Here is a 27008-nt window from a genome sequence, read left to right as displayed (position 1 = left end):
ACCAGCGTAATTAAGTATAAATCAGGGCAACATCGATTTATAACGTCATTTTACTCGTTTATTTATGTCAGCATTAAAGAAATAGTGATCATATCAAAGCCTTACTCTGACCTAAATGCTGTTTTTTGAATCCATTTTCAAAGTATAAAAGAGGAAAAACTGCAGCCCCGTTGTCATGTTTTTCACGGTGGCACAGCGGTTAAGGCTCAAAGAACCTTTCCTGAGATGTGACGTCATTGTCCCAGGTGGTTTGTGTTCATGTGTTTTTTTATGTGGGAAAGTGTGGATTTTAATGTCATCAAATTAAAACGGTCTTTTACCATTGATTAGCGCTTTACTCAGTTAATCATTTAAATGAGTTTAGTTTTTTTTTTAAATATCACGTGAATTTACTTTTTCCTAGCATTGATGTCGGGCATTTCACTCGCAATTTTGTTAATCCAAGGATGACGACAGCTCAGCTAAACTAATAAAGTAGCAGTGTTTAAAGGATCTGTATCATGCTATTTTAGCCATTCCAAAGTTAAGTATAGGCATTTATATGATATGTTGTACCTCTACCATTATGGAGCACTCATTTTTGTGATAAATATAAGTGTTTTCTGGAGGTATTTTTCAAACCCGGAAGACACAACGCTTCGATTCAGTCAACTCCGCCCCCTCTCTCCGCACATACAACTTTACCGTAATATAAATAAACAACAATAAGTGAAGATACTTCACAATGCAGTTATAAGGAGTTGACATCTGCAACACAGCTTCATAAATGGCTAACACACATGCTAATATGCTAACACACAAGCTAACCCGCGTTTGGACTGACTCACCGCTCTGGTCCATCGCTGTTTACATTATGGGACTCGCATTGGTTACAAAAGTTAATCCACTTTGATTCTGGCGAAGGTTCACCAAACATCCATCAGAGACAGTCACAGAAAAACAATATTTTGGTGATAGTCGCCGAATCCCGGAGAAAAAAAAAAACAACTTCAAGTGGCCTCTTCTTGAAAAAGGTTGAATAAACTCCCGTCCTCGTAGCCAAACGCGCTTCTTTTTCTCCGTCCGTGACATGATCGTTAGGTAAGAATAAAGAACAGGTGTGTCCAGAGTAGGTAACGAGCTCCATCTTCACAGCTGCAGCGCAAACATGACTGATCTGTTCAGACGCTCAGGGGTGTGTTTGTTTTGGCCACAGCTGACCTGGAAGCACCTCGGGCACATCCTTTTTCTTTTTTTTCCCCTTTTTTTTTTCCTCTTTGTTTCTCTCTTACGACAGAAATAATGAAAAAGCTGTTTAACAAATTAAAATCCGTCCGTAAGCATAGAATTAATACATTACATTACAGACGTCGAGCACTTCCGTTCCGCTGTTACGACACAACTGAACACTCAGCCGTTCACCAGGAGAGGGCGGAGCAGCTGCTCAGAGAGCAGGATTCAGGAGGATTACTGAGAGCTGCGTGAATGAAGCCACAAACCACTCTGGGGGTGTTTTTGATAAGGAAATAGCATAACAACATGGCTAAAAGCTCTATTTTAATTAAGCTCGATTTTGCATGATATAGGACCTTTAACTAAAAAGCTCACATTAGACGATTAGAGAACAAATCAGCTGATTTCCGCGTCAGGTGCTGAAGTCGGGAAGCCGGTTTTGACCCGAGTTCCTCAGTCGTTTTCCCCAGTTGAGCGAGCGTTCACGTCAAAACCGTGAGAACAAAGCTCTTGCGTCTCATGAAGGGCGAATGAGCCTTTAGCGCTCGTGCTTCACAGCGAGAAGGTCCGGGTTTGATTCCCACCTGGACGGGGCCTTTCTGTGTGGGGTTTGCATGTTCTCCACTACCGCTAAAAACATGTACAATAGGTGACGTCTAAGCCTGGGCGCTGCCGTCTCCCACTGCTCCTTACGCGACTCTATGTTGTTGTAAGGTTGATGTGTAGGGACAAATTAAGCACCTTCACCTTATGGCAACGTTAGACTGTCCAACATGGCGGCTCTGAGGGGACGTTCATATATGTTTGATGCAAAGTGTAGACGGAGGAGGCTGTTTCAGAGCAACAGATTAAAGGAGAGGATAGAATATGTAGGATACGTCTTTATTGTCATTGCAAAATAAATCACAACAAATACATCTTGAGAGCACTCCCTCACATAACAGCATGAAATACATAAAACATCAATTAAAAATCTGTATAAGCATCATAAAAAGCCATTTCATGTCCAGTTAGTCCATGTCCTTCACCGCCCTGGGGAAGAAGCTCCTTCTCAGTCTCTCCTTCTGGGCCCTGAGAACCCAGAGACGGCCAGAGGGAAGAGTTTGAAAAAGGCAGCGTCCTGGTGAGCGCTGTCAGAGCAGATACTCCTCGCCCTGTTCTTGAGGCGGGTGGAATAAATCTGGTCAAGAGAAGATAGAGGAGCCAAAGATCCTCTCTGCAGACTGGACGACTCCTTGCAGGTTTTCCTTGTTCTCCAAGAAGCAACGAGATAACCACACGGTGCACCGTATGTGAGCTCTCGGTAGAAGTTGGCGAGGAGCCTCTGTTAATCCTTCTTCTCCAGCTCCATGTCAGGTCCTCAGAGAGATGGTGCCAAGATATTTAAAGCTCTGCACCTGTTTGACCTCTTCCCTGTAAAGGAGAAAGGAAACAGCTGGCTTGTCATCAGTCAGTGTCCATTATATATCCATCATTTCCAGGAAACAGTGAGTGACATTGCTGATCCCAGGTCATTCTAATCCCGTGTGGATGGAGGAAGACTCCACAGACGTATAAATAAAGTTTCAGCCTTTTTCTAAATATCATCGAGTTTTTCTCCAAATAACCGTGATCACTGACAGATGGGTCTACAACTTTTATCTGTATTTAATGAGAGAACTGCAATCCGTGATGTGTTTTCCCCGATATAAAATAGCTTTGTAGTTAATGATCCCGTTTTTTGCCACGCCGTCATTTAACAAGCTCCATTTGATTTTGGCGTCGTCTGGATTTCGGGAGAACGTCTTTCAAGGAGAAATCACAGGGAAATCAAAAGTGCGTGTGGAACAAAGACTCGCTTTTCTTCATCCTTGTTCACGAGGCTCCTCCAAAGTCTCCCAAATGTCTGAAATATTTGTCGGAAACAACAGTTGTGGCTTTTTTTCCCCTCCCGATTGCTGATGCTTCTCTGTGCCATCTGGACCGGGTTCACACGGAATCCGTCCTCAATCCATAAAAACGAAACAAAAGGAACAAAATCTGAAGCAAACACGGAGCTCTTAATGTGAAGGGAAAGTGGGTACTTGAAACTTTAAGTCTTTTGCAGTTATAAGTAATGTTGGGGGGTCAGGGTGAGGGCAGTCGTTGCATTTTTGCCTGAATGACAGATTCTGTTTGATAAATTGAGTTTTAGCCTAAAAGCTGTTTCCATGTTGTCAGAACTGCAGCTTCAATCTTGTAAACTGAGTAAGTTAATGATTAAAATTGACGCCCGCAGGTCTAAACAAATTGCGTGGATTATGTCCTGGACACATCAGGCTCCAAATACTATGATTTACTTAGCTAACATAAAACAAATTGTTATTCAATTTATTCAATTTTTAGAGAAACACAATTTTTCACTCTTGTTAGCCATTTTCTGGTGAAATATGAACTTATTTATCACATACAAATAAAGTCAAGTGTAAATCGGGCCCATATGGATATTCTCTCACAGCAGACTGTTCAGTAGAAGTGAAAAAATGGTAGTTGTAGCTAGCGCTAGCTAACCATTAGCATTGTTATTTATGTGTTTATGGGCTGTTGAACCACTTTGTTCCTCTCCATGTCTTTGTATCTTTATTTAGTAGAAACTATATTCATAATTAAGCGTTTGATGAAGTAGTTTAATTAGAAAAAGTAGCGATATTTCTCCAAATTGTTTTCCCCCTTAACTGTTTTCAAACATGACCATATATGGGCGAATCCAGAAATGTCGTCTGTATCTATCGGACTTTTGCCTCAATAAGCAGGATACCTTGTAATGAAATGACATGTAATCACAGTCTGACAATTATTCACTTTGGGGCCGTCCCGCCTTTGCTCTGCACGATCCCGTCAGATGTTGGAAGCTCAGCAGGAAGGGCCTGGTCGGTTCTTCGATGGGAGACCGTTTGGGAACATCAGGAAGCCTGGGGGGTGGAGTGAGTGAGTGAGTGGTGGTGGGAGGGGCCGATGGCGCAGACTAGTTGCCTCGCTTCCGTCAGTCTATCCCCGTGCAGCTGTGGCTACAATAGTAGCTTACCATCACCGAGTATGGAGTGAATGAATAGTGCAATATAAAACGTCTTTGAGTGTCCAGAAAAGTGCTATTTAAAACCGATGCATTATTATTATGGTTATTATTAATAAATCCACTCAAATCCAATAACAAACACTCGATGCAGAGTCTGCCGTTGTTTTCAGTGAGGCCGAGAGCGTTGTCTTCACCTCCGCTTGATTTGAGAGCTCGATAAGGACTGTCTTGCACATGTTCACGAAGAAGAAAACATCATGGACAGTGAGGAACTGATGGGAAGTCACTGGCTGCATGCTAAAAACATAACATCGGAGGAAGTCCCTCCAGGATTTTCTGTGGTTGTTGCCAGAATGCCTGATTTCGCGGTAAATTTCCCCAAAGGTCTTGATTTTTTTTTTCTACTTTAAGCAATATAATTTTACATCAAAGTCAAATTTCACATCAGTTTTAACAAAAGACTCAGACAGAAGCATGTGCATCTCCCCCTCTCAGCTGTGGACAGTGGGCGGTTCTGACTCCACACAAATCTGATGAATGAGAGCCAGGAGTGAGAATCTGAGGAGAAATGAGAGAATCAATCAATCAGTCAATCAAACTTTATTTATAAGGCGCTTTTCATACCAAAACGTATGGTGATAAAAGCATGCATTAGCGTCTCTGTGTTGGCCCGAGAGAGAATGGGGCGGACTCTGGCTATGTTCTTTAGATGGTAAAAACCTATCTTTGATATTCTTAATGTGTGGAATAAACGCCAGCTCAGACTCAAAAATCACATAGAAAGATCTTTTTTTTTGTCTTCCCTCTGGCTGATTTGAACATGTGGGCAATTCCAAAGATGGCGTCTGTAAATTGTTTTTTTCTCGTGTTGAGTGGTAAATTGCTTGTCTATAAAAGTCTAAAGAAGCTTTTGTATTTTTTTTAAATTGGCTCCGTAGGTATGTAAACCTTGTGTTTGATGCACAAATGGGACAAAACATGTTTTTTTGATAAATCCATTTGGGACATGGGACGGAGGGCTCAAACTGGGTTAGGGTTAGGGTTGTCTCGGGTAAACTGGGACTGTCTCGAGTAAACTGGGATTGTCCCGGGTAAACTGGGACTGTCCCTGGTAAACTGGGACTGTCTCGGGTAAACTGGGACTGTCTCGGGTAAACTGGGACTGTCCCGGGTAAATTGGGACTGTCTCGGGTAAACTGGGACTGTCCCGAGTAAACTGGGACTGTCTCGGGTAAACTGGGACTGTCCCGGGTAAACTGGGACTGTCTCGGGTAAACTGGGACTGTCTCGGGTAAACTGGGACTGTCTCGGGTAAACTGGGACTGTCTCGGGTAAACTGGGACTGTCTCGGGTAAACTGGGACTGTCTCGGGTAAACTGGGACTGTCTCAGGTAAACTGGGACTGTCTCGGGTAAATTGGGACTGTCTCAGGTAAACTGGGACTGTCTCGGGTAAACTGGGACTGTCTCGGGTAAACTGGGACTGTCTCCGGTAAACTGGGACTGGCCCTGGTAAACTGGGACTGTCTCGGGTAAACTGGGACTGTCTCGGGTAAACTGGGACTGTCCCGAGTACACTGGGACTGTCTTGGGTAAACTGGGACTGTCCCGGGTAAATTGGGACTGTCTCGGGTAAACTGGGACTGTCTCGGATAAACTGGGACTGTCCCGGGTAAACTGGGACTGCTCCGAGTAAACTGGGACTGTCTCGGATAAACTGGGACTGTCCCGAGTAAACTGGGACTGTCTCGGGTAAACTGGGACTGTCTCGGGTAAACTGGGACTGTCTCTGGTAAACTGGGACTGTCTCTGGTAAACTGGGACTGTCTCGGGTAAACTGGGACTGTCTCGGGTAAACTGGGACTGTCCCGGGTAAACTGGGACTGTCTCGGGTAAACTGGGACTGTCTCAAGTAAATTGGGACTGTTCCGAGTAAACTGGGACTGTCCCTGGTAAACTGGGACTGTCTCGGGTAAACTGGGACTGTCTCTGGTAAACTGGGACTGTCTCGGGTAAACTGGGACTGTCTCGGGTAAACTGGGACTGTCTCGGGTAAACTGGGACTCTCTCGGGTAAACTGGGACTGTTCCGAGTAAACTGGGACTGTTCCGAATAAACTGGGACTGTCTCAGGTAAACTGGGACTGTCTCTGGTAAACTGGGACTGTTCCGAATAAACTGGGACTGTCTCAGGTAAACTGGGACTGTCTCGACTAAACTGGACTGTCCCTGGTAAACTGGGACTGTCTCAGGTAAACTGGGACTGTCTGGAGTAAACTGGGACTGTCTCTGGTAAACTGGGACTGTCTGGAGTAAACTGGGACTGTCTCTGGTAAACTGGGACTGTCTCGGGTAAACTGGGACTCTCTCGGGTAAACTGGGACTGTTCCGAGTAAACTGGGACTGTTCCGAATAAACTGGGACTGTCTCAGGTAAACTGGGACTGTCTCTGGTAAACTGGGACTGTTCCGAATAAACTGGGACTGTCTCAGGTAAACTGGGACTGTCTCGACTAAACTGGACTGTCCCTGGTAAACTGGGACTGTCTCAGGTAAACTGGGACTGTCTGGAGTAAACTGGGACTGTCTCTGGTAAACTGGGACTGTCTGGAGTAAACTGGGACTGTCTCTGGTAAACTGGGACTGTCTCGGGTAAACTGGGACTGTCTCTGGTAAACTGGGACTGTCTCGAGTAAACTGGGACTGTCTCGGGTAAACTGGGACTGTTCCGAGTAAACTGGGACTGTTCCGAATAAACTGGGACTGTCTCTGGTAAACTGGGACTGTCTCTGGTAAACTGGGACTGTCTCGGGTAAACTGGGACTGTCTCGGGTAAACTGGGACTGTCTCGGGTAAACTGGGACGTCTCGGGTAAACTGGGACTGTCCCGAGTAAACTGGGACTGTCCCGGGTAAACTGGGACTGTCTCGGGTAAACTGGGACTGTCCCGGGTAAACTGGGACTGTCTCGGGTAAACTGGGACTGCATCTTCTGGCCGCAACATTGTAAAACAGCCTGGTCACAAAGCTCCTGTTCTTGGGTCAGTCCGGGACGGCCGCGCCTCCTTCCACCAGAAATGACTTCTACCTTTCAGGATTCACCGGTATTGATTTTGTAAAGACCTGTCTTGTCTATACACGACGTGTCCTTTACCCACATTCTGTTCTGGGACGCTCCAATTTGAGTTTGGAGATTTTGCTGTCAGATAAATTGGCTACATCCTCAGCACAAAGACGCGGAGCAGGTGGAGTTATCTGCGAAACTTTATTCCCCTCAGTATTTTTGATATTTCTCCTATAGCTGGAGGCCTGATAAGAGGAAGTAGCAAAACATTTCAGAGAGTGCAAATCTGAATGGTTGAAATGATCGAAAACAGGACAATATTCTTCACAAACAAAACATCCTGTCTCCACGAGTCTTGTTCTGTACGATCATTTATGAAAAGAGTGATATTTTCTGCAACAAAATGGAAATGATGGTTTTGTTTGGTAGATAAAAGACAAAGAATCATCATCTTCAGGAAGAAATGACATGAATCTACTTGAATTAAGAGATTAAATCTAAAGTTTGAGAAGGTTTTGCCCCGTCTTGGATCAGATAAAACCTCTCATCGCCAATGGAACAAACACATTTCTCCTTAATATACATTTTTTGTATCATTTCAAGTGAAAACAGATTATGTTTTAATGTAAAAGTGATTTCATGTGGGATTTCTGTTTGTTCGATTGGTGTAAGTGTTTTTATCTGATCTTAGATTAGTTCAAACCGAGTCAAATTCAGCATAAAGAACCTTTGTCTTATTTAAGATGGTCATTTTCCCACTGTAGATACACTTTTTTTTTTTCAGGGGGGATTTGGGATCTTGTTTGGACCAAGAGTGAGATATTTAAAAGTGTTTACGATGCTGCTCTGTTGGCGTCACATGTGTTTGATTTGGACATTATCTAACTATGGTTAGTGCCAGGAGTTGGAAAACACTTAACCTCTTACCCCCGCCTAACCGAGCACATTTTTTCCAGCTTAGCTTTACCCAAATCAAAAAGCTCTTCACTTTTTTATTACGTGGTTTGTTGCGTCTTTGTCTGTTTTTTGGGGGGCTGCATTCTCAGCCTCATTTACGTCTCGTTTTTGTTGCTATTTTGACGGGTTTTTTCAAGATGCTTTTCTATACGGGTAAAGTCGAAGAGGAGAAAATGTGCTCGGTTCAGGCGAGGGTTAAGAGGTTGATGTATTTGACCTTTCAGTGACCCACTGGATGCTTGGATGGTTAGCATAGCGCCTGGTTTTCACTGCTGATTGAACCGTATCCATGGTTACGCATACATTACATCCCAAAAACCTACCAGAAACTATGGCTGAACGACATGGACAAAATTTCATATCTCGATATTCATGCCAGATATATTGATATCAATACGATATAACTACGGGTTCGGTAAAAATCAAGCATTATCAGAAAAATAAGAGTGCAGTTTTATTGATGAGAATCAATATCGTTTATATCTTGCTTTTACGATATTAATATATTGAATGTTCATATCTCGATAGCGATAACAATATATCTTTCAGCCTTACCAGAAACCCTAACAAACCTGTAATAAAATTGATCCTGAACATCATAGGAGCAGAGAGATGGAAAGTAAAGGCACTAAACTAATATCAACTTAAAATACATAAGAAGTTGCATAGTGCACCTTTAAAGCAGTACTAAGTAACTTGTTCACCTTAATAAATTATTTCTGTAGTCCTTCTGGGGGTGATACAAGTGTTGATGGGATGATTGGGGGTCTTTCATCTCCCCCTGGTGTTTCTGGCCAGAAAACCACAATTGCAACATCACTGCCCCCGGGTCGGAGTCACCAATACACACTAATGGAATCACGAGGAGGAGCTAACAGCTTCGTAACGTTCATTGTGTTAGTGAAAGTTACAAGTGATACTAGGAGCTAACAGGCTAACGAGCAAAGCTACCTGCGGGCTAGCACCACTTAAACAGTGTTTACACCCAAGTTTGAGTGAAACAAATGATCTGCATTGTGTTATTGGATGAACAATATCCCTCTGTCCCTTTGTCTTTTCTGTCAGCGTAGTATTTACTCTCACAAAAAACACAACATGCTACGACACCTGCAGTGGCGCCTAGAGCCTCTAAGGGCATGAGTTTCTTAGTAAAGAATAGGACAAAGTGATATATAATGACATGACAGTTTAAAATAAAGTTTGTCTAATAACCATCGGTCACTGGACATACCTGTTATGCATTAGACGGCAAAATAGCAAAGAGATGGACAGTTCTAAAGTATAGACACTGCCTTTACAAAATCCCTTTGAAAGAACGTTTTCTTAAGTATGAACCTGGAAAGTTTGGAGTCTGCAGCAGGTACATTTAGAGGAGATGCTGCCTTTTGTGTAGCGGCGGCCTCCCAGAAAGGTCTTGCTAGTCATGAAGTAAGCATTGTGAAGGGAGACTTTGGTTAACTAAGATGTTAAGGAAAAACTGGCTAAAAACCTCAACACTGACCCCTGCTTGAACCTTTGATGAGTTCACCTGCAGCGCCTTAAATGGACAAAGAGAACATTGATTCTAAAAATCCAGCCATACTTGTTAAGCTGTTTTTTTCCCCCCAACCTTCGGCAGCTTTACTTTGTGTTTCTGGGCCTGTCTCTAAGCAGCGGCTAAAATGGGTTTTTATAGAGTCAAGGAAAAGAGAGTTTCATTTATATGTTAAAAAGTTTGCAGTTTTAGAAATAAGCTGGTTTTTAGTCCGTCCTTCCTCCTATTGCATATTATGTACGTTGAATCGTGCGGCCCCAGCGACTGTCTCCAAATGCTTGTGTTTGTTTTGCGGAGAGATTGTTTGCTTCTTCCCCAGTCCATAATTACGGAGGAAATAGCCGGGGATAGCGACCAGCGTGGCTTGGAGCTTTCCCTGCCAGCTCCAGGGAAGAATTTATTGTTCTCCATTTGGCGGCAACGAGAAAGCAATGCAGCAAACCGGGGTTCAAATCCTCATCCAGCTCCAGCCTCGACTTTTTTTAATGTAAGAAATCCTCAAATTGCAGCTGAAATTCCCCCTGACTTAAACAACCCGGGCTCATCACGATCTCTCCTGTGACTTCACGACTTAATTCAGGAGTTTCTAACCTTATTTATCCCGTTAGTGCCTTTGCCAGAGTTTTATTCCCTTTAATCAATTTGAAATCAGGGTTGCCCCTGCAGTATATTTATTTGTATTGTTTGAACATTTGTGAATCAAAAACAAACCACTGCAATATAGTTATGTATAACTCTCGTGACTGAAAGTCTCCGCAACTGCACTTATGGAAAGCACTTTGGTTCAGCGGGTGCTGTTGTAAAGCACTATACAAATAAAGGTTGATTGATGATTGATTGAACGTCTCCAGAACTCAAACTGACTGCAGGCATACAAAGGGCCTGTCTCACCGGCCTGGAGACTAGTTGGAGACTCGGTGAGTCTCCGGGTAGTCCTTGGTCTCAAGCAGTTGTGTCGCAAACACCAGTTGTTGTCCTCAACCTGTGAGACGTTTCTGTGACGTCCTTGCAAAGTCTCCAAGATTTGTCGGATACCAAGGAGATGTGAAACATGTCGCATAGGGGGTTCAGCTTCCCGATGGCCCTGTGTACGAAACTGTTCCTCAGTCGACTGGAACTGACCCGTAGATTTCGCAGTCTCCTCCCTGAAGGCATAACCTTGAAGAGTGTGAGGGTGCGAAGGGTCCCTGGCGATTTTGACAGCGGGTGAGACGGGTCGAGTACATCTCCTTAATAGAGGGGCTCCGCAGATCTTCTCCGCTGCTCTCACGATGCGCTGGAGGCTCCTTCGGCAGGAGGCAGTGCTGGCGCCGTGCCACACAGTGATGGAGCTGGTCAGGATGCTCTCTATAGTCCCTCTGTAGAAGAACCTCACAGTGACGGAGCTGGTCAGGATGCTCTCTATAGTCCCTCTGTAGAAGAACCTCACAGTGACGGAGCTGGTCAGGATGCTCTCTATAGTCCCTCTGTAGAAGAACTTCACAGTGACGGAGCTGGTCAGGATGCTCTCTATAGTCCCTCTGTAGAAGAACCACACAGTGACGGAGCTGGTCAGGATGCTCTCTATAGTCCCTCTGTAGAAGAACCACACAGTGATGAAGCTGGTCAGGATGCTCTCTATAGTCCCTCTGTAGAAGAACCACACAGTGATGGAGCTGGTCAGGATGCTCTCTATAGTCCCTCTGTAGAAGAACCTCACAGTGATGGAGCTGGTCAGGGTGCTCTCTATAGTCCCTCTGTAGAAGAACCACACAGTGACGGAGCTGGTCAGGATGCTCTCTATAGTCCCTCTGTAGAAGAACCACACAGTGATGGAGCTGGTCAGGATGCTCTCTATAGTCCCTCTGTAGAAGAACCACACAGTGATGGAGCTGGTCAGGATGCTCTCTATAGTCCCTCTGTAGAAGAACCACACAGTGATGGAGCTGGTCAGGATGCTCTCTATAGTCCCTCTGTAGAAGAACCTCACAGTGATGGAGCTGGTCAGGATGCTCTCTATAGTCCCTCTGTAGAAGAACCACACAGTGATGGAGCTGGTCAGGATGCTCTCTATAGTCCCTCTGTAGAAGAACCACACAGTGATGGAGCTGGTCAGGGTGCTCTCTATAGTCCCTCTGTAGAAGCTGGCCATAACGGAGGCTTGGACTCTGACCTCTTTTTCTGTAGAATGTAAGCCAAGCCTGAATCAGAAGCTTCTTCAGATTTCGTTACAATCCTTACACCATGTGGTTTCTGCTGAAATTGACCCTGTTTGTTTTCACCGAGACCACCTGGAGACTCGCCTTGTTGCCGGGGGGGACGTACTGGAGGTCTGTGGGGCCTGTTGTTTGTGCTCAGGAGCTGTGCCTAAAGTCCGCACTGAATCAGCTTCAGGAGGAGCCGCAGCTTAAGGTAGTGGTGTCTGATAGGACCTTGCGAACATGAATGGGTTGTTCCTGCTTTAGTGAAACTGATAATGCCATTATGTGTGAAAGGACGAGTGTGTCTGTGTCGCTGCAGCTGCCTCTCGGCCAGAGCGCTCTGGTAAAGACATTTTTAATCTCAACGAGTTACAAGTTTTTATTCCCCGTTAAATAAAGGATTGGATGAATGAATTGGCTCAAACTGTAGAGTTTTTATTGTATTAACGTTTATTGTTTTTAATTTCCGTAATGTACTCAGCACTCCTATACTCTCATAACACACTGTGCTTAGGGCTCTTCACTGAGGCCAATGTGACTTCACAGTATTTGTGCCGCATTTTCATTAACACAGCTGAGAAAAGAACAACCTGCATTCAATGAGAACGATGAGAAAGAAGACTTATGTGACCGATGTGACTGATTATTAAACACACGTAGGAATCTCTGAGCCGTGAGGAAACTTCACACACGGCTTACTGCAAACTTAAGTTCAGATCCTGACAAACATGGCTGTCATGTGGTTCTCTGTGCTCACAGCGGTGAGTGAGAGGAAGGAGGGGAAGGCAGAGAGAGACGACAAATCTGAGCGGAAATCTGCGGCTGCAGGGGCGGAGCAGAGAAACTCAGGTTCTGGGGGAGGGGGCACCAAACTATCATATATGAACTCAATTGATTTAATTATACAAATATTGTTGGTGTAGTTTCTAAAGTGCCAAAAACGGAAAAACTCGTTTTTGCATGTTTTTTTAATTTTATTGTGAAACTAAACACTCTAATACACCTTATGTGTGATTTTGTAGCTCTGTGATGAACAGAAGGGAAATTAATGATGATCAAAAACTTGTAAAAAGTCACATCTGGACATTTGTGTTGTGTAGTGAACAGATTTAAACCCGACACCCGACACAAAGCAGAGCGGCTTCACATGAAAGATCGGAACAGTTTTAACATTTTGCAGTTTTTAAATGGTTAAAATCGGTCCAAGGACGACTGAGAAACATCCTGTTAAAGTCTTCAATCTGAGAACCAGGCTGTTTAAATGCACACGCCATAAAAAGTGATCGAGAACACACGTGTTTCAAAACGTGTCAACAATGTGGTCGTTGAAAATTGACTTGAAACACAGATATTTAGGCTTTGCCTCTTCACATAACGTTAGTGTCTGTCCAGAGAGGAGAGAGGAGTTAATCAGAAAGGAGAGAGTTTCATAAAACACGCAATATCTCAGTTTCTAGAAAAAATAGCCTTTGTTTAGCTTTGTATTTCTCAAGAACCAAGGCACGTAGAATTAAACCGTTATCACCTATAGAGAGCTTTGAGTCTCACCTTTCAAACGAGCCACAGCATGTGTCCATAGCTATAACATAGAATATGCTGTGGTGCTACAAATATCAGGAAAGTTGTTTGGATTGTTGGCTCTACAGCTTGCAAACCCTAACTACCCCTGTGAAATAGTGCCATGAGAGGGAAACCCCTTGGCGCTCGTATTCCTGCCGCCCTCCCCGCCCTCCGCACTAACAGGCCGACCCTCCCTTTGAACGGAGAACCCGATTGTTCATTTCGTGCACAGTTTGGTTTTGATTTGGAAATGGACGCTGGATTTAGCCGTGGGTTCTGCGGCTGATGGGCCAGTGTGCTGTGGAAGCGCCCGGGGAGAGAGACCAGGCTGAGGGCGAACCTTTTACTGGTCATTTACGTCCTGTGAAGAAGACACTTTAGTCGTTCAGTCACCAGTTAATAGTGCAAGTGAGTGTGTCCAGTGGCGCCGGGGAATTACATGGATATTTTCTGACGCCGTTTTATTCCAGAGAAGAGAAAACAACTCTCTGTAGTCAGGAATAATATGCGGAATAATTTGGGCCATTAATCGTAACAGGCGGTAACAGTTTGTAACAGTCTGTGATCCTCGCAGCTTTTGTTCCTTGGTGTTGTTATGTATAAACTTAGCATAAAGGCGGATAAATATTAGATTTCAGTAAGTTAGGTCCTCATCCAGATCCATTCTTTGTATAAAAAAGCATTATATAAGTTGAATTTACCATTTACCCAACTCCATACTCAATAGTATTTTCTGTGTCATGGATGGACTTACTACAGTTAACACATAATGCCATATAGTGTGCCTTTAACGAGACTTAAACTAAGGGCTGGGTACCATTTAAATGGACCGAAAAGACGGAAATAAATGATCCACAGTGAGTCAAAAAAAAGCCTGAACTCTTGAGCTGCTTCAGCGCAAATGCAGATGTTTTCTTAAAGGGACTATACAGAGTTTAAAAATGTTAAAAGTAAGTATTTTCCTCCCCCTACATGTCCCTCCATGTCCTAATGTGTAGAATGAGCCCAGACCTGTTCACCACAACTGCCTCTAAAATCCTGCACTCAAAAAGGTGTTAATTCGGGTCTGAAGTGCCGTCATGCACAAGCTTAATATAGAAGCTGCAGTGACGCATAAGACCTGAGGTGGCAGTAGTGAGTATAAAATGGCTAACTTGCATCTAGCCCCTTTAAAGCAAAGCAAAGCTAAAACTTACTAACACTTTAGTAATTATCAGAGATGGCAGAACTGCGGACTGAGCCAGGACTAAACCAGGACTTACAGTAAAAAGGTTAGAAACCAGGACTAAACCAGGACTTAATAAGAAACTAGACTCTTAGACAAAGAGAAAAGCAGTGAAACACATGGGCTTTACCTTTAGCTTTAGCTTTAGCTCCAGAGCCTGAAGTTACTGAAGTTACTGCTGTTGTTACTAAACTCCAGCTGCACCGGAGGAGCAGATCAGAGATTGTTTGTGGATAAAGTGAGCGCTCACTCTGTATTAGCCATTTTTGGAACAGTTTTGGTAAATTATTAGTGACAGAGTGAGCGCTCTCATTGTGTAACAGATCTTTGACGTGTGGAGTTTTCACTTTGTGGAACAGTACAATGAATTTAGAAAAGTTTATCTGAAATAAATCAGTGCCTGATGTGGATCTGTCTCTGCAGCTCAGGAGGAATAATGTCCTTTCTCTCTTTTTATCAACGCTTGAGCTCTGCTCAAAAGGTTATAGGTGACGCTGCTGTGGCCTGTTTTCTTTCTGTTGTGCTGTTTTTTAGGATTTTCTCCTCAATGATACTTTTTATACATATTATATTATTTTATTATACGGCTCTTCACAACGTAAGTAGAACGCTCTGTTGATTTGAATGGGATTTCCCAACGTTCTACCGGTCATTATTTTCTGATAAAGGACCTCTGAAAAAAATAATGAGTTGGTGCTTTCATATCACTCCGCGCGTACGTAGTAGCGACACTATCTGTCCCCGTCACTGCGAGAGAAGTTGGGGGAATCGCTCGTGAAGTTAGCGTGAGTCTGACTTTCAACTTACCCAGAGATTCGCCACCATTCCTCCTCTCCAACTGCGCCTTCAACTAAGTAGCTAGGCTAACTACTAGCCTTGCTGCTTCTAGCTTAGCAAAACGTTGCCGAGCAACGCGCAAACCTTTGGGAACTATTTGTCGCGGAAGTCATTAAATAAACCTTTCGGCCTTCATAAAAGTGTACGAAGTTTATGTTGTGTGTGTTTAGTTGACAAATGGCCGTATAATAAGCGGGATAATGTATAGAACGCAGGGCGAAACAAGACCCCTCCGCTTCGCGTCGGGGTCCGGTTCGCCCTGTCGGTGCTTATTTTCCCGATAATGACCAGCGTTCTATGCATTATCCCTTACTTTATTCAATTAAAATAACATAGGTATCGAAAAGCAGTTATCGTTAAAGTAGTGATGTCGATAACAGTACCCAGCCCTAACTATGACTGAAATCTCCAGATATTTTTGTTGACTAATAAAAGCTCCATCAAATGGAAAAGGGACTATAATATAATATAATGCTTACAGCTCTTGAATAATAATAAAACTCACACAGACAACAACAATAGCAGCAGCTACAATGTGCTGTTTAAGTGCTATAGTATGATGGTGGAGGAAACTGTCCCTCAGTCTGCTGCTGAGTTTTTAACGCTCTAAAGCGTTTGCCTGAGGGCAGGAGCTCAAACAGCGAGTGCCCGGGGTGTGCCGTGTCCTTGTAAATGTTGCCCTCCTCTTCATCCGTGTGGCATATACAGAGCGGAGCGTCCGGCTGGCTGCCTCCACCACACGCTGCAGGTCACTCTCCTCAGCCGCTGTGCAGCTGAAAACCACGCAGGCACACAGTTTGTGGGAAAGGACTCAGCTATACATTTAAAAGTTCACCAACAAGTTTAGGAAGTTTGGTCTGTTTGAGATTCCTTATGAACGTCAGATGGATGGATGGATGGATGGATGGATGGATGGATGGATGGATGGATGGATGGATGGATGGATGGATGGATGGATGGATGAAAAAATAAAATAAAATCTTGACTCAAACAGTTTTTTTCAGAAATGATGGTCAGATAATAATAAGATTGAACGATAACATCCCTTCCATTTGTGTTGTTAGCGCTACTTCCTTGGCCTGGTTTGTTAGCGAGCGCTCATTAACATTTACTTTAGGTCCCAAGGTAATTCTAATCCTGCACGAACGAGGCTTGAGTCAACATTACTGGCAGCTACGGTGATGCTCGGGATTGTTCGTTTATTTTAATGAATGACTCATGAACAGAACGCTTCTCTGACACGAACAATCAATATATGTAAAATGAGAAATATGTAAGCCCTAGAAGTGACCCCTGGGGAGCACCCCATTACCTGAGGCCTTGTAATAAGGTTAGTTGTTGCTGGAGAGGTTGATTTTACTGTGTAACCTTTGCTGTTTAACCTTGCTTTGAAGGATGGGTCAAAAGCAGAGGAATCTCAGGAGACACGGTAGGTGAAAGTATTGATGTTTCCTGCAGTGGTCGATGGGGAGATTTTTAGTTTTCATGGGAGAGCTGGGGATATCCTGGAAGTAGCTACTACTGTTGCAAATGCCGGTTTCCTACGAGTATTCATTCACAAATATTAACATATTCACTGTAGACTCGGCCCTGGCGAGACATGTAGTTCGATTGTAACCGTGCCAATATCTCCTCGACCTGTCAATCTAAGACCGGCCCTCATTATTATATGAGTACGAGTATTGTAAATGTTCCTCACGAAAACCAGCCTGGTTTCTTTAATTGTAACTAACCCAGTGTTATCACAGGAGGAATATCCAGCTGTAGAGAGTTCCAAAGTCGTAGAAACCTGTTTTTACAGTTACTTTAATCAATCAATCAATCAATCAATGGTTTTGTAGGAGTTTCCTCACAGGGCTGCACCGAACATTAAGGCAGTAAAACAGAGCAATAAGTATGACAATGTTAAGTTCAGGCAAACATAATGTCCAAATGAGCGTCGGCAGCAGGCGGCACGGGGTTCCCCTGTCCTTAGAGTCTCCAGCACTGCTAGGAAAAACTCAAAACCCACGGGGAAAATGGAGAAACCTTAGGGAGAACCACAGAAGGCGAGATCTACTCCCATGGACGGACAATAGACCCAGGGCCAATGGGAGTCCCTCAGCAGATGGGCCAAGATCGCAGAACGTCCAGTCCTCAGTGTCCAATCCCTGTAGGCCGGGTTCCTCCGTTCGATCTAGACAGGCACTCCCGAGGGGGAGTGGGACAGGAGACACCATGTGAATAGTAATAAAAAGGCTACAGATAAAAGAAATATTGTATCATAACAAGACAATGTCTGTAAGAAGAGGATGGCGCTCAGTGGACCAGTGTTCCTCCTGAGGCAGCTTTACTTCAGGCGGTGGGTCAGAGCTTTACCTAACTGACCTGATCATGAGCTCATTCTCAGAGGTACGTTTTGAGCCAAGTGTTAAATGGAGGGACTGTGTCTGCTTCTTTAACGTGGGCTGGGAGTTTATTCCATAAAACTGGAGCTTGGAACTAAAGGCTGTGCATCCTGCAGTGACTGGAGGAATCACTTGGAGTTTTGAGAGCAAAGTCTCTGGTTGGTCGATATGGAACAATAGATCTTGGAGATAGAGCGGAGCCAAACCCTTTATGGATTTAAATGTGAGGAGCTGGATTTTAAATTTGATTCTACACTCAACAATGCGTCCAATGCGTTCTAATGGAAAACTAGCTTGTTTTGCGGCCCATATGTGGAGGTACTGCAGCCCCGAGCGTCGCAGTCATAAAGCAGAGCAACCAGCGGCCATTGGTTTCGCCTTCAGAAAAAAAACGCCAACGCTGAAGCATATTCTCCTCCAGGCTCGAATTGTAAAAACGAGGCGATCGTATCTCCGGAGCAGTTACAGGTGGCCAATAATGTCCCGTTAAGTATTGTTAATCCAGCAGATTGTAGCTACAGTGAGAATCGTCTGCAAAGCGGAAATGGAAGGCTCCAGTCATCAGTCAAGGCCCTGCCATATGGCTTATCATCTGGCACATCCAATACTCCCTCACACCGGCGCTAATACGGAGGCGCGTGTTTCACGAGAGTAATGACAGCGCCATGATTTGATTTAAGTGTTATTGCCCCGGAATTGTTTCGTCTTTAAACTTCTCGTGCCGTGCCATTGTTCATCATTTTCATAACGCATTTTTAGACGAATCTATCTCTTTAAATTTAATCTGCCCCACAGACTCTGAGAGGGCTGGCAGCCATCGTGAAATTAACTAAATCATTTGTGAGTTTTAACATAATTAATACATTTCTAATCAGCCTGTGGAGTGGAAGTGCAACTTTGAGTAATCTCTGAATCTTGTTCCTTTCATCGCAAAGTAAAATCAACCAATTTTTTGGAATACCATAATTTCCCGACTATAAGCTTCTACTTTTTTCCCACCCTTTGAACCTTGCGGCTTATAAAACGGTGCGCCTAATTTATAGATTTGTACGGCCATACTGAATATTGTGTCATGTGTCACTCGCATGTATCACAGTGTTCCTCCACACGGAGCGGTGGCACCAGGATTAATGTGTTTAACTCTCTTACCGCTGAAATAGTATGGAGGGTCCAGAGGTGAACGTGAATCAAAAGTCATGAATCTTCACCTCTTCACTCACTGTAGAAAACACGTCGTATTTCCTCCTGTCTTTTCTTGCTGTATTGATCAGACGCTCCATCAGAAGCTGAAAAAGCATGTGGCTAATTACCAAATATAAACATAGATGCACCGCTTTAACACAATGAATCCTGATCTTTCAACAGTTTCACTCAAATAAATAATAACTACAAAGTCACAGCAACTCATTACGAGTCATAGGCCTCAAGTCACAAGCTGCAAGTCCCAGGTCAAGTCTTTTTAGAGCTTTGGTCAAGTAAGTCTCAAGTCCTGAAAATTGCGACTAAAGTCAAGTCATGGGACTCGAATCTCCCACCGCTGGTTGTTAGCATTTAGCCTCTCTCAGCATACTATAGCTCCAAACTGGGATGAAGTTAAAAGCTACCAAGCTCTTCCATGTTTCCCCAATTTAAATACAGTTTTGTGAAAAGTTACACGATCCAAGTATAGTCACACCAAATTAAACGTGTCAATTTTCTAAGTGGATAAAAAGGGGAACTATATTGTAAGGCATAACAACACCTTAGGAGCACTTCGACGTCCTCACAGTAAAGTGGAAGTGCTCCTCACAATATAGTGAATAAAAGAATAATATAATCAAAGTTCTTAATAAAAGTAAATGTACCTGTAGGTCACCGTTCTCTGTGAATCTGACCGCGCATGAAGGAAAAGTCTAATGTTTCCATTGGCTGATGATCAATATATTCCGGAATTTACGGTAACATTGCATTTTCTATCCAACAGTGTAAGATAGTGATAAAGTGAAAAAGCATACCCGCTCTTTAATGTCTTTACACTGCGTGTCTTGGGGCTCTATGAATCACTGACATTAATCTCAGAGACCTGGGATGATTAGTTTTCCGGTTAAGCCCAGTTAAGGGAAAAACTACTGAAAAAGGGTGTTCCACTTTATTATGCAGATCATCATTTTCAAGCAATATGGGAAAGAAAAAGGGACTTTCTGCTGATGAAAAGCGTGAAATAGTTGAATGCCTTGGTCTAGGTATGAAAACCTTCGATATTTCATGAAAGATTAAGCGTAATCATCGAACTGATAAGAGATTTGTGGATGATTCAGAGCACACTCCGGTTTGTGCCGATAAAGGCACAATATGGACGGTTTCTGCCAGACAAACACATCAGATTAGGAGAACAGATGCCACAAAGCAGCATACAGGTATTTGAAGCTGCTGGTGCCTCTGGAGTCTCCCAAACATCAAGGTGTATGACCCTCCAGAGGCTGCAGTTGTGCATAAACCTTCAATCCGGGCCTCCCCTAAACGGTTAATTGAATGCTGATGAACAGAAACGTCTGCAGTGGCTCAGAAATACATGAGGACTCATTTTCAAACAGTCTTGTTCACTGATGAGGCTGTGTAACCCTGGATGGTCAGATCAATGGAGTAGTGAATGGTTGGTGAATGGCCACAATGTCCCAACAAGGCTGTGACGTCAGTAAAGAGGTAGAGGAGTCATGTTTTGGGCCAGAATCATGGTGAGAGAGCTGGTCGGCCCCTTTAGGCCCTTTTAGGCTCCCTGAAGGTGTGAAAAGGACCTTTGAAAAATATGTGGAGTTTCTGACTGACCACTGTCTTCTATGCTACAAAATGAAGAGCCGTGCTTTCCCGAACAAAATCCTCTTCATGCATGACAACGTACCATGTCATACTGTAAAGAATACCTCTGCATCACTGGCTGCTATGGGCAAAAAAGGAGAGAAACTCATGATGTGGACCCCCTCCTCCCCTGACCTCAACCCTGTTGAGAACCTTTGGAGCCTCAACAAAAAAAACTTCTATGAGGGTGGGAGGCAGTTTTCATCCAAACGGCAGCTCTGGGAGGCTATTCTGACACTCTGCAAACAAATCCAAGCAGAAACTCTCCAAAAACTCACAATTTTAATGGATTTAAGAATTTTGAAGCTGCTATCACACAAGGGCTCCTATGGTAAAATATAACTTGACCTGTTAATATTTTTTTGATTGAAATAGCTTTTGATTTCAGTAAATATGACCTCCTAATGCTACAAATACAACAAATGACCATTTTCAGTTAATTACAAGCTTTAAAATGTATTGAAACGATGAGTTGCATAATAATTTGGAACAGTGGATTTTGAGGTTTTTACTATATTTATTTTTGAAAAAAATACTGTTATCACTAGGAAATTTTTTCCACCACATTTAAATGATCCTCTACCAGTTAAAGACTTAAAAATTATGCTGACTCTCCTTTGAGTTGACAATTTAGAAAATCTTAGAAAAATGTCATTTGCATAATAATTTGGAACACAGTGTATACTGTTTTGTTTCCATACAGGTTCATACTTAAAGCTGCGGTAACCAAACTACTCTGTCCTCAAAACACGAGAGTCTTAAGTCCTTCCGCTCACCTTCTGTCCGAGCACGTTTCCACCTGCCTGACATTTTTCTAACGCGTTCATCCAATCCACATTTCAGCCTCGTGAATCGCTCGCTGAGATAGACACGATTACTTTGCACTTTGTAGACTCTAACTTCGGTGTGAACAATCAATAAAAAATGTTATATTTAGATTCGGGCCGCTCCTGCATTCTGTTTTTCTTCCACAAATGCTGCATTTACAAAAAAAAAAGATAAGAAATGTACTTTGCTTGGGTTTGTTTCCTCCAGAGCACCTGGTTTCCCGCTCACTCAAAACCTGTTTTAGAATAATTCATCTCAGTAAAAGTTAATTTGTTTTTCCTCCTTTGCAGAAGTGACGTGTGTGTTTTTACTCGTGTTTTTGCTGAATTCTCGCACGTTTCCCGCTCCTCTTTATGCACGTCCTGTTAAGCGTTCGTCCCAGCCCTGAGTGACCCTCATTGTGTCGTCTCCTTCCATCTGTCTCTTTAAAACCCGCTGACGACCAGTCTCTCAAAAACAAAGCTGTGTCCGCTCGCCCCCACAATGGTGGAAAAACGAGGCGCACTTAACCACTCCTCGACATGTCACAACAAAGAAAGGAGAATCAGACGCTTTCTTTTTGCAAATGATCTGAGAATGAATGCCGCCCGGCCGCCGTCTTGGACAAAAGGTCAATCGAAACATCTTCCATCAGTGACTGGAGTGGTGCGGAGGCTGAGGCGAAACGAGGACATGCAAAATCACTGAAAATACTTGAGCCGCTTCAGGGAAACACGACCAGCTTCACTGTGTGTTGTTCAGCTGCAGTTCCTGGGGCGGATTAACGCAAACGTGGCTGTCAATCTGCGCAAACAGCCAGTCACTTAAAGGGATATTTCAGGATTTTTGACATAGGGCCTTATCCAGAGTGTTGCTGATTTCTGGAGATATTTTTTTGTAATTCATGCAGTTCACAGAGCACCTGAGGCAAATCACTTATAACCCCAGACTAACCACTAACCGTCTGTGTCCATAGAATTATTTTTGAAATATAGCTGACCCTGCAGCATATGAATTGTCGCATTTTGAGGGACTATTTTCTAGCAGATCACTCCGCCGCTGCGTAGCTTATTCAACCACGAAGCTGCTGCTGCTCAAATATAAGTTATTTTAAATGATTCTATGGACACAAACATTTATATGGTTAGTCTGGCGTTATAAGTAGTGACGGCCAAAAATCCCGGCGCTCCGGAGCTTGGGTTGCTCTTCCTGAAGCAGATGCTTCGAAACACTGCGTCGGAGCCTCTTTCAGTAACACCTGGTCATGTGACTGTCTCGAAAACTGCTTAATTCTGTGAGTTCCGTGTTATGTCTCAAAGCGGGTCATCTGCTCAGAGCGACTCACTGAGCTGCCTTCAGCGGCGAGGCGCTAAACAACAGAGGTTTCCTCATTCATATAGTGATGTAAATCATTAGTCATAAAGAAATAAATGTGCTGTATTTCCCCCATTTCCCATTTAATTGCGCTCATGTGGTGAAAGTGGCTGTGGGCCAGAATACATTTTGTATTTTCTTATTCTTTACAAAGTCCTGCTTTTGAACAGATACTAAAGCAGGCGTGGAGCTGATCAGGAGCTGAACGTAAGGAGCGCCGTCTACAGCAAATAGTGCCAAAATTATCTCTGACTGAATGAAGTAAAAAGATTGTGCATTCATGTCCCGCCTTTAGCAGCAGAGCCGCAGGTGACTGAGGCCCCGCCCACTGGAGCACCGTGAAGCACAGACCACGTTAACAAAGAAAATGACTCTTATTTATCAGCCTATGATTGATTTAATCATCCAAACCTCAATATCAGGCTGCAAATAATAAAAACTAAAAACTTTGAAACTTCTCTTCCGCATGATTGTGTCGGTGCTTCAGTCGTGTTCATGAAATGTCGCGATAATAAAGTTTGTCCACAAGAGGGCAGTGTTCGAAGAGAATGAAACGGCGCAGAGACTTCGAAGCGTATAACACTTTTTTGCAGGAAAGCCTCAAAGTGTTACAAGGCCTCACTCGCCCATCACTAGTTATAAGTGATTTGCCTCAGGTGCACTGTGGAGCGGGTCAGACTGTTTTCAATGCGCTAGCCTTGCATTAGCCTAGCGCCACGAAACTCTTCAAATATAAGAACTGCATGAATTACAAAAAAAATATCTCCAGAAATCAGCAACACTGGATAACTGGGAAATGAGGCCCTATGTCAAAAATCCTGAAATATCCCTTTAAACTCACACGTTAGTAAGGGGGAAGTGCCTTGCCCAAGGACACTGGTCAGTGCTGGGCCTGAGCTTTTAACCATGAATCTTCTAATGCTACTCCTGCAAAAACATTGGAACACATGATTCTTGTCCTGTGTCTATACAAAAGTTTCTCTTGGAGCCAGAGGGCGCTTCATTTTACTCCCTGCACTGCAAAAAGTCTTCAAACACTTTTTTGTGAAGACGGTTTACAGTGTAGACTCTCACTGACGGCTTTGATTTATGAATGAACACATGTGGAATTATGTTTGAAACAAACAAAGGTGAAATAGTTTTTAGCCTTGATTACGGCTTTTGACATTTTCTCAATGAGCTTCATGATGTCGTCGCCACAAATGGTTTTCACTTCACAGACGGTGACATTTTAAGCTCTTTGAGAAAATGCCAAAAATAAAGGGCGGCTTTTTAAAAGAATTTAACCCTTATTTCACCCTTTTTTTGTTTCAGACCTAATTCCATGTGTTCATTCATAGTTTAACAGCAACAGAGTGAGGACATTTTGGGTGGTCACTTATTTGAAGGACTGTTTGAGGGTCAAGATGTGGTTTTAGGGTTAGGGTTAGGATTGGGTTTAGACTAGGGTTAGGATTAAGGTCAGGGGTTAGGGTTCAGTGTTAGGGTCTGCGTAATACATTATGTCTATGAGTGTCCTCACAAAGATAGCATTACAGACTTGCGTGTGTGTTTGTGTGCTTGTACATACAACATTGTGAGGACCAGTTTGAGTTTTTAACCAACAGAGTGAATACATTTTTGTAAAGTGAGGACATTTGGGTGGTCTGGACTGTTTGAGAGTTAATATGTGGTTTTAGGGTCAGAATTGGGTTTAGATTAGGGTTAGGATTAAGGTTAGGGTTAGGGGCATAGGGTTCAGGGTTAGGGTCGGGTAATACATTATGTCTATGAGTGTTCTTACTAAGATAGGATTACAAACATGCGTGTGTGTGTGTGTGTGTGTGTGTGTGTGTATATATATAGTTACATCGTTTTTTAAATCAGTATATTTGCCCTTGATTTGAAGTAGAAAACAAAATCTAGCATTTTTGCACGGAGAAAAAAATTCTACCTACACAATGCTTTTATACCTAAACATGCAAACTTCAGTTCAGTCCGGTCTCACAGCTTGACATCCTTCATGATGTTAAATAGTAAAAACAACTTCCCATGAAGCTACCACCTACTTGTGTAGCTTTGCTGAGTCTTTCCCGGATACCTCCTCGTTTGACCCTTTTTTTTGGTAAATAATTATGTATTTATTATATAGCTCAGTGGTTCCCATTGGGGGGCCTCAGAGGCACTACGGGGGGCCTCCAAAGCCTGTCTACAAAACTCTTGATTTTGAAAGGAAAAATACATTTGCTAAAAAGTACTACTTTAATCCAGTATTGAGCCTTCTGTAGAATAAAAACATTAGGGGCCGAGATGTCCCGGACTTTTGGAATGGCAGATAGAGCTTCTCGAATCAGCACAAAAGTTTACCGTTGTGCTAAAGTCACTGCACGAGTGTTTTCTAATCATCCATTAGCCTTTAACACGATTAGCAATAACACAAATCACCATTAGCATTGCTTCATGACCTCTGTCACCTGTGGAGCTCCTCCATAAAAAATACAACAGTCCTTTGCCATGTCTAGACTTTATTTGTGATTACTTTAATGTTATCCTCATTAAAAAATAACATATTTTCTTCTAAAAACAAGGATATTTTAAGTGACCCAAACTTCTGAACGGCAGTGTGTATTTATTTATGTATAACATCCATTTTAGTAAACATGCCGGGTTTACTTTGAGTTGCAAAGGTGGATCATTATCTGCCCAATTTACTTTCTTTCCTGAAAAGTTGACACGGCAGAATGCTTTCATCTATATTGCTACTAGACTGCCAAAACTGTTCACTTTACCCGCTCTCCTGGATCTGGATTTCTGATTCCCGCTCAGTTCTTCGTCAGACCTCGAATCACTCTTTCCCCGGGGCCGACGCCATGAGATGCAAAAGTCCATTTGTCCCACATCATCTTCACTCAGGCACAGAATCATCCATGTTCATTTAGACTGGTGATTTATTGCTTATTTTAATGACGCTGTTGTTGCCTAGGTGACGGAGACCCGGACCGGTCCCCTCGGATGCAGTAACTATGACAACCTGGACTCGGTCAGCTCAGTCCTGGTGCAGAGTCCCGAGAACAAGGTCCAGCTGCAAGGTACGGTTTCAATTATTTACTGTTTCACTACAGGAAGAGCCTAGGACACACTGCAGGGACCGGGACCACCTCAATCTACTGTCAATATCTTTATTTATAGGGAAAAATACAGTTCAGATTCATTGATTTGAAACTTTTTCTGCAAATAATAATGCCTGTATTTTAATCTGCAAAATCAAAATAGTGGTTTAAATTTATGGTTTTATATTGTTGATGTGTATATTAGTTATGAAGATTTTTTTGGAGGGGATTTTGGATATAGTTTTTGAATAAGCTGCTAATACATGCCTTTCAGTCATGTGACTTGTTGTTATGGCGGCTGGAATGATGCAGCACTACAACATGTAACAATATCTCTACTCAGGATATACAAGAACACAGCTGATTGACAGTGGCATTTTTATGAAGATAACACTAAACACACGGCCCCAGAGAGCGCACGTTTATGTGGAGAAACCAGTGAGTCAGTGTTTAAGATGTTAGCATGCTACCGGTTAGCATTTAGCTTCAACAGTCAGCTCTGAATGCTCCAAACATCTAGCCTTGGATACAACATGTGACACAGTTCAGAGCTGAGCTGTAGTGTTCCCTCAGTGTTCATAGATGTGAGTCACACTGTGTTTATCGTGTTGAAGCCATTGACAGTTGGTTGATGACAGTTGCTAACCGGTAGCATGCTAACGTCTTGAGCAGCTTAAACACTGACTCAGACTGAGAATCCTGCTTTTAATCATATGCCACATTTACAATTATTAAGCACATCAAACTATTGGAATACGTTCCAAAAAGAAACATTTTAAGGCAGGCATTAGGCCGCAGAGAAATAGAAGCCAATAAGCTGATCCATAGATATGTGATGAAAGTCGTCTTAGAAATCTTTTGGACTCGAGTTCATCTGGTTTTATTACAGACAGAATTAGCGCTGCCTCGTGCTGCTC

General features: G+C 43.1%; 1 protein-coding gene across 1 annotated transcript in view; it reads left to right on the top strand.

Annotated features, from left to right (window-relative positions):
• LOC306964223 (BMP/retinoic acid-inducible neural-specific protein 3-like) overlaps positions 1–27008 on the top strand; it is a 265623-nt gene that overhangs the window by 182395 nt on the left and 56220 nt on the right. Inside the window, exon 5 of the mRNA XM_079558193.1 lies at positions 25965–26070. Coding sequence (XP_079414319.1) covers positions 25965–26070 — 106 coding nt within the window. The remainder of the gene's footprint in view (positions 1–25964; positions 26071–27008) is intronic.

This window comes from Gobius niger (genome assembly GCF_951799975.1).
Source record: "Gobius niger genome assembly, chromosome: 6".
Taxonomy (NCBI): domain Eukaryota; kingdom Metazoa; phylum Chordata; class Actinopteri; order Gobiiformes; family Gobiidae; genus Gobius; species Gobius niger.
The sequence above is the reverse complement of the archived record's forward strand: the minus strand, read 5'-3'. Positions and strand labels throughout refer to the sequence as shown.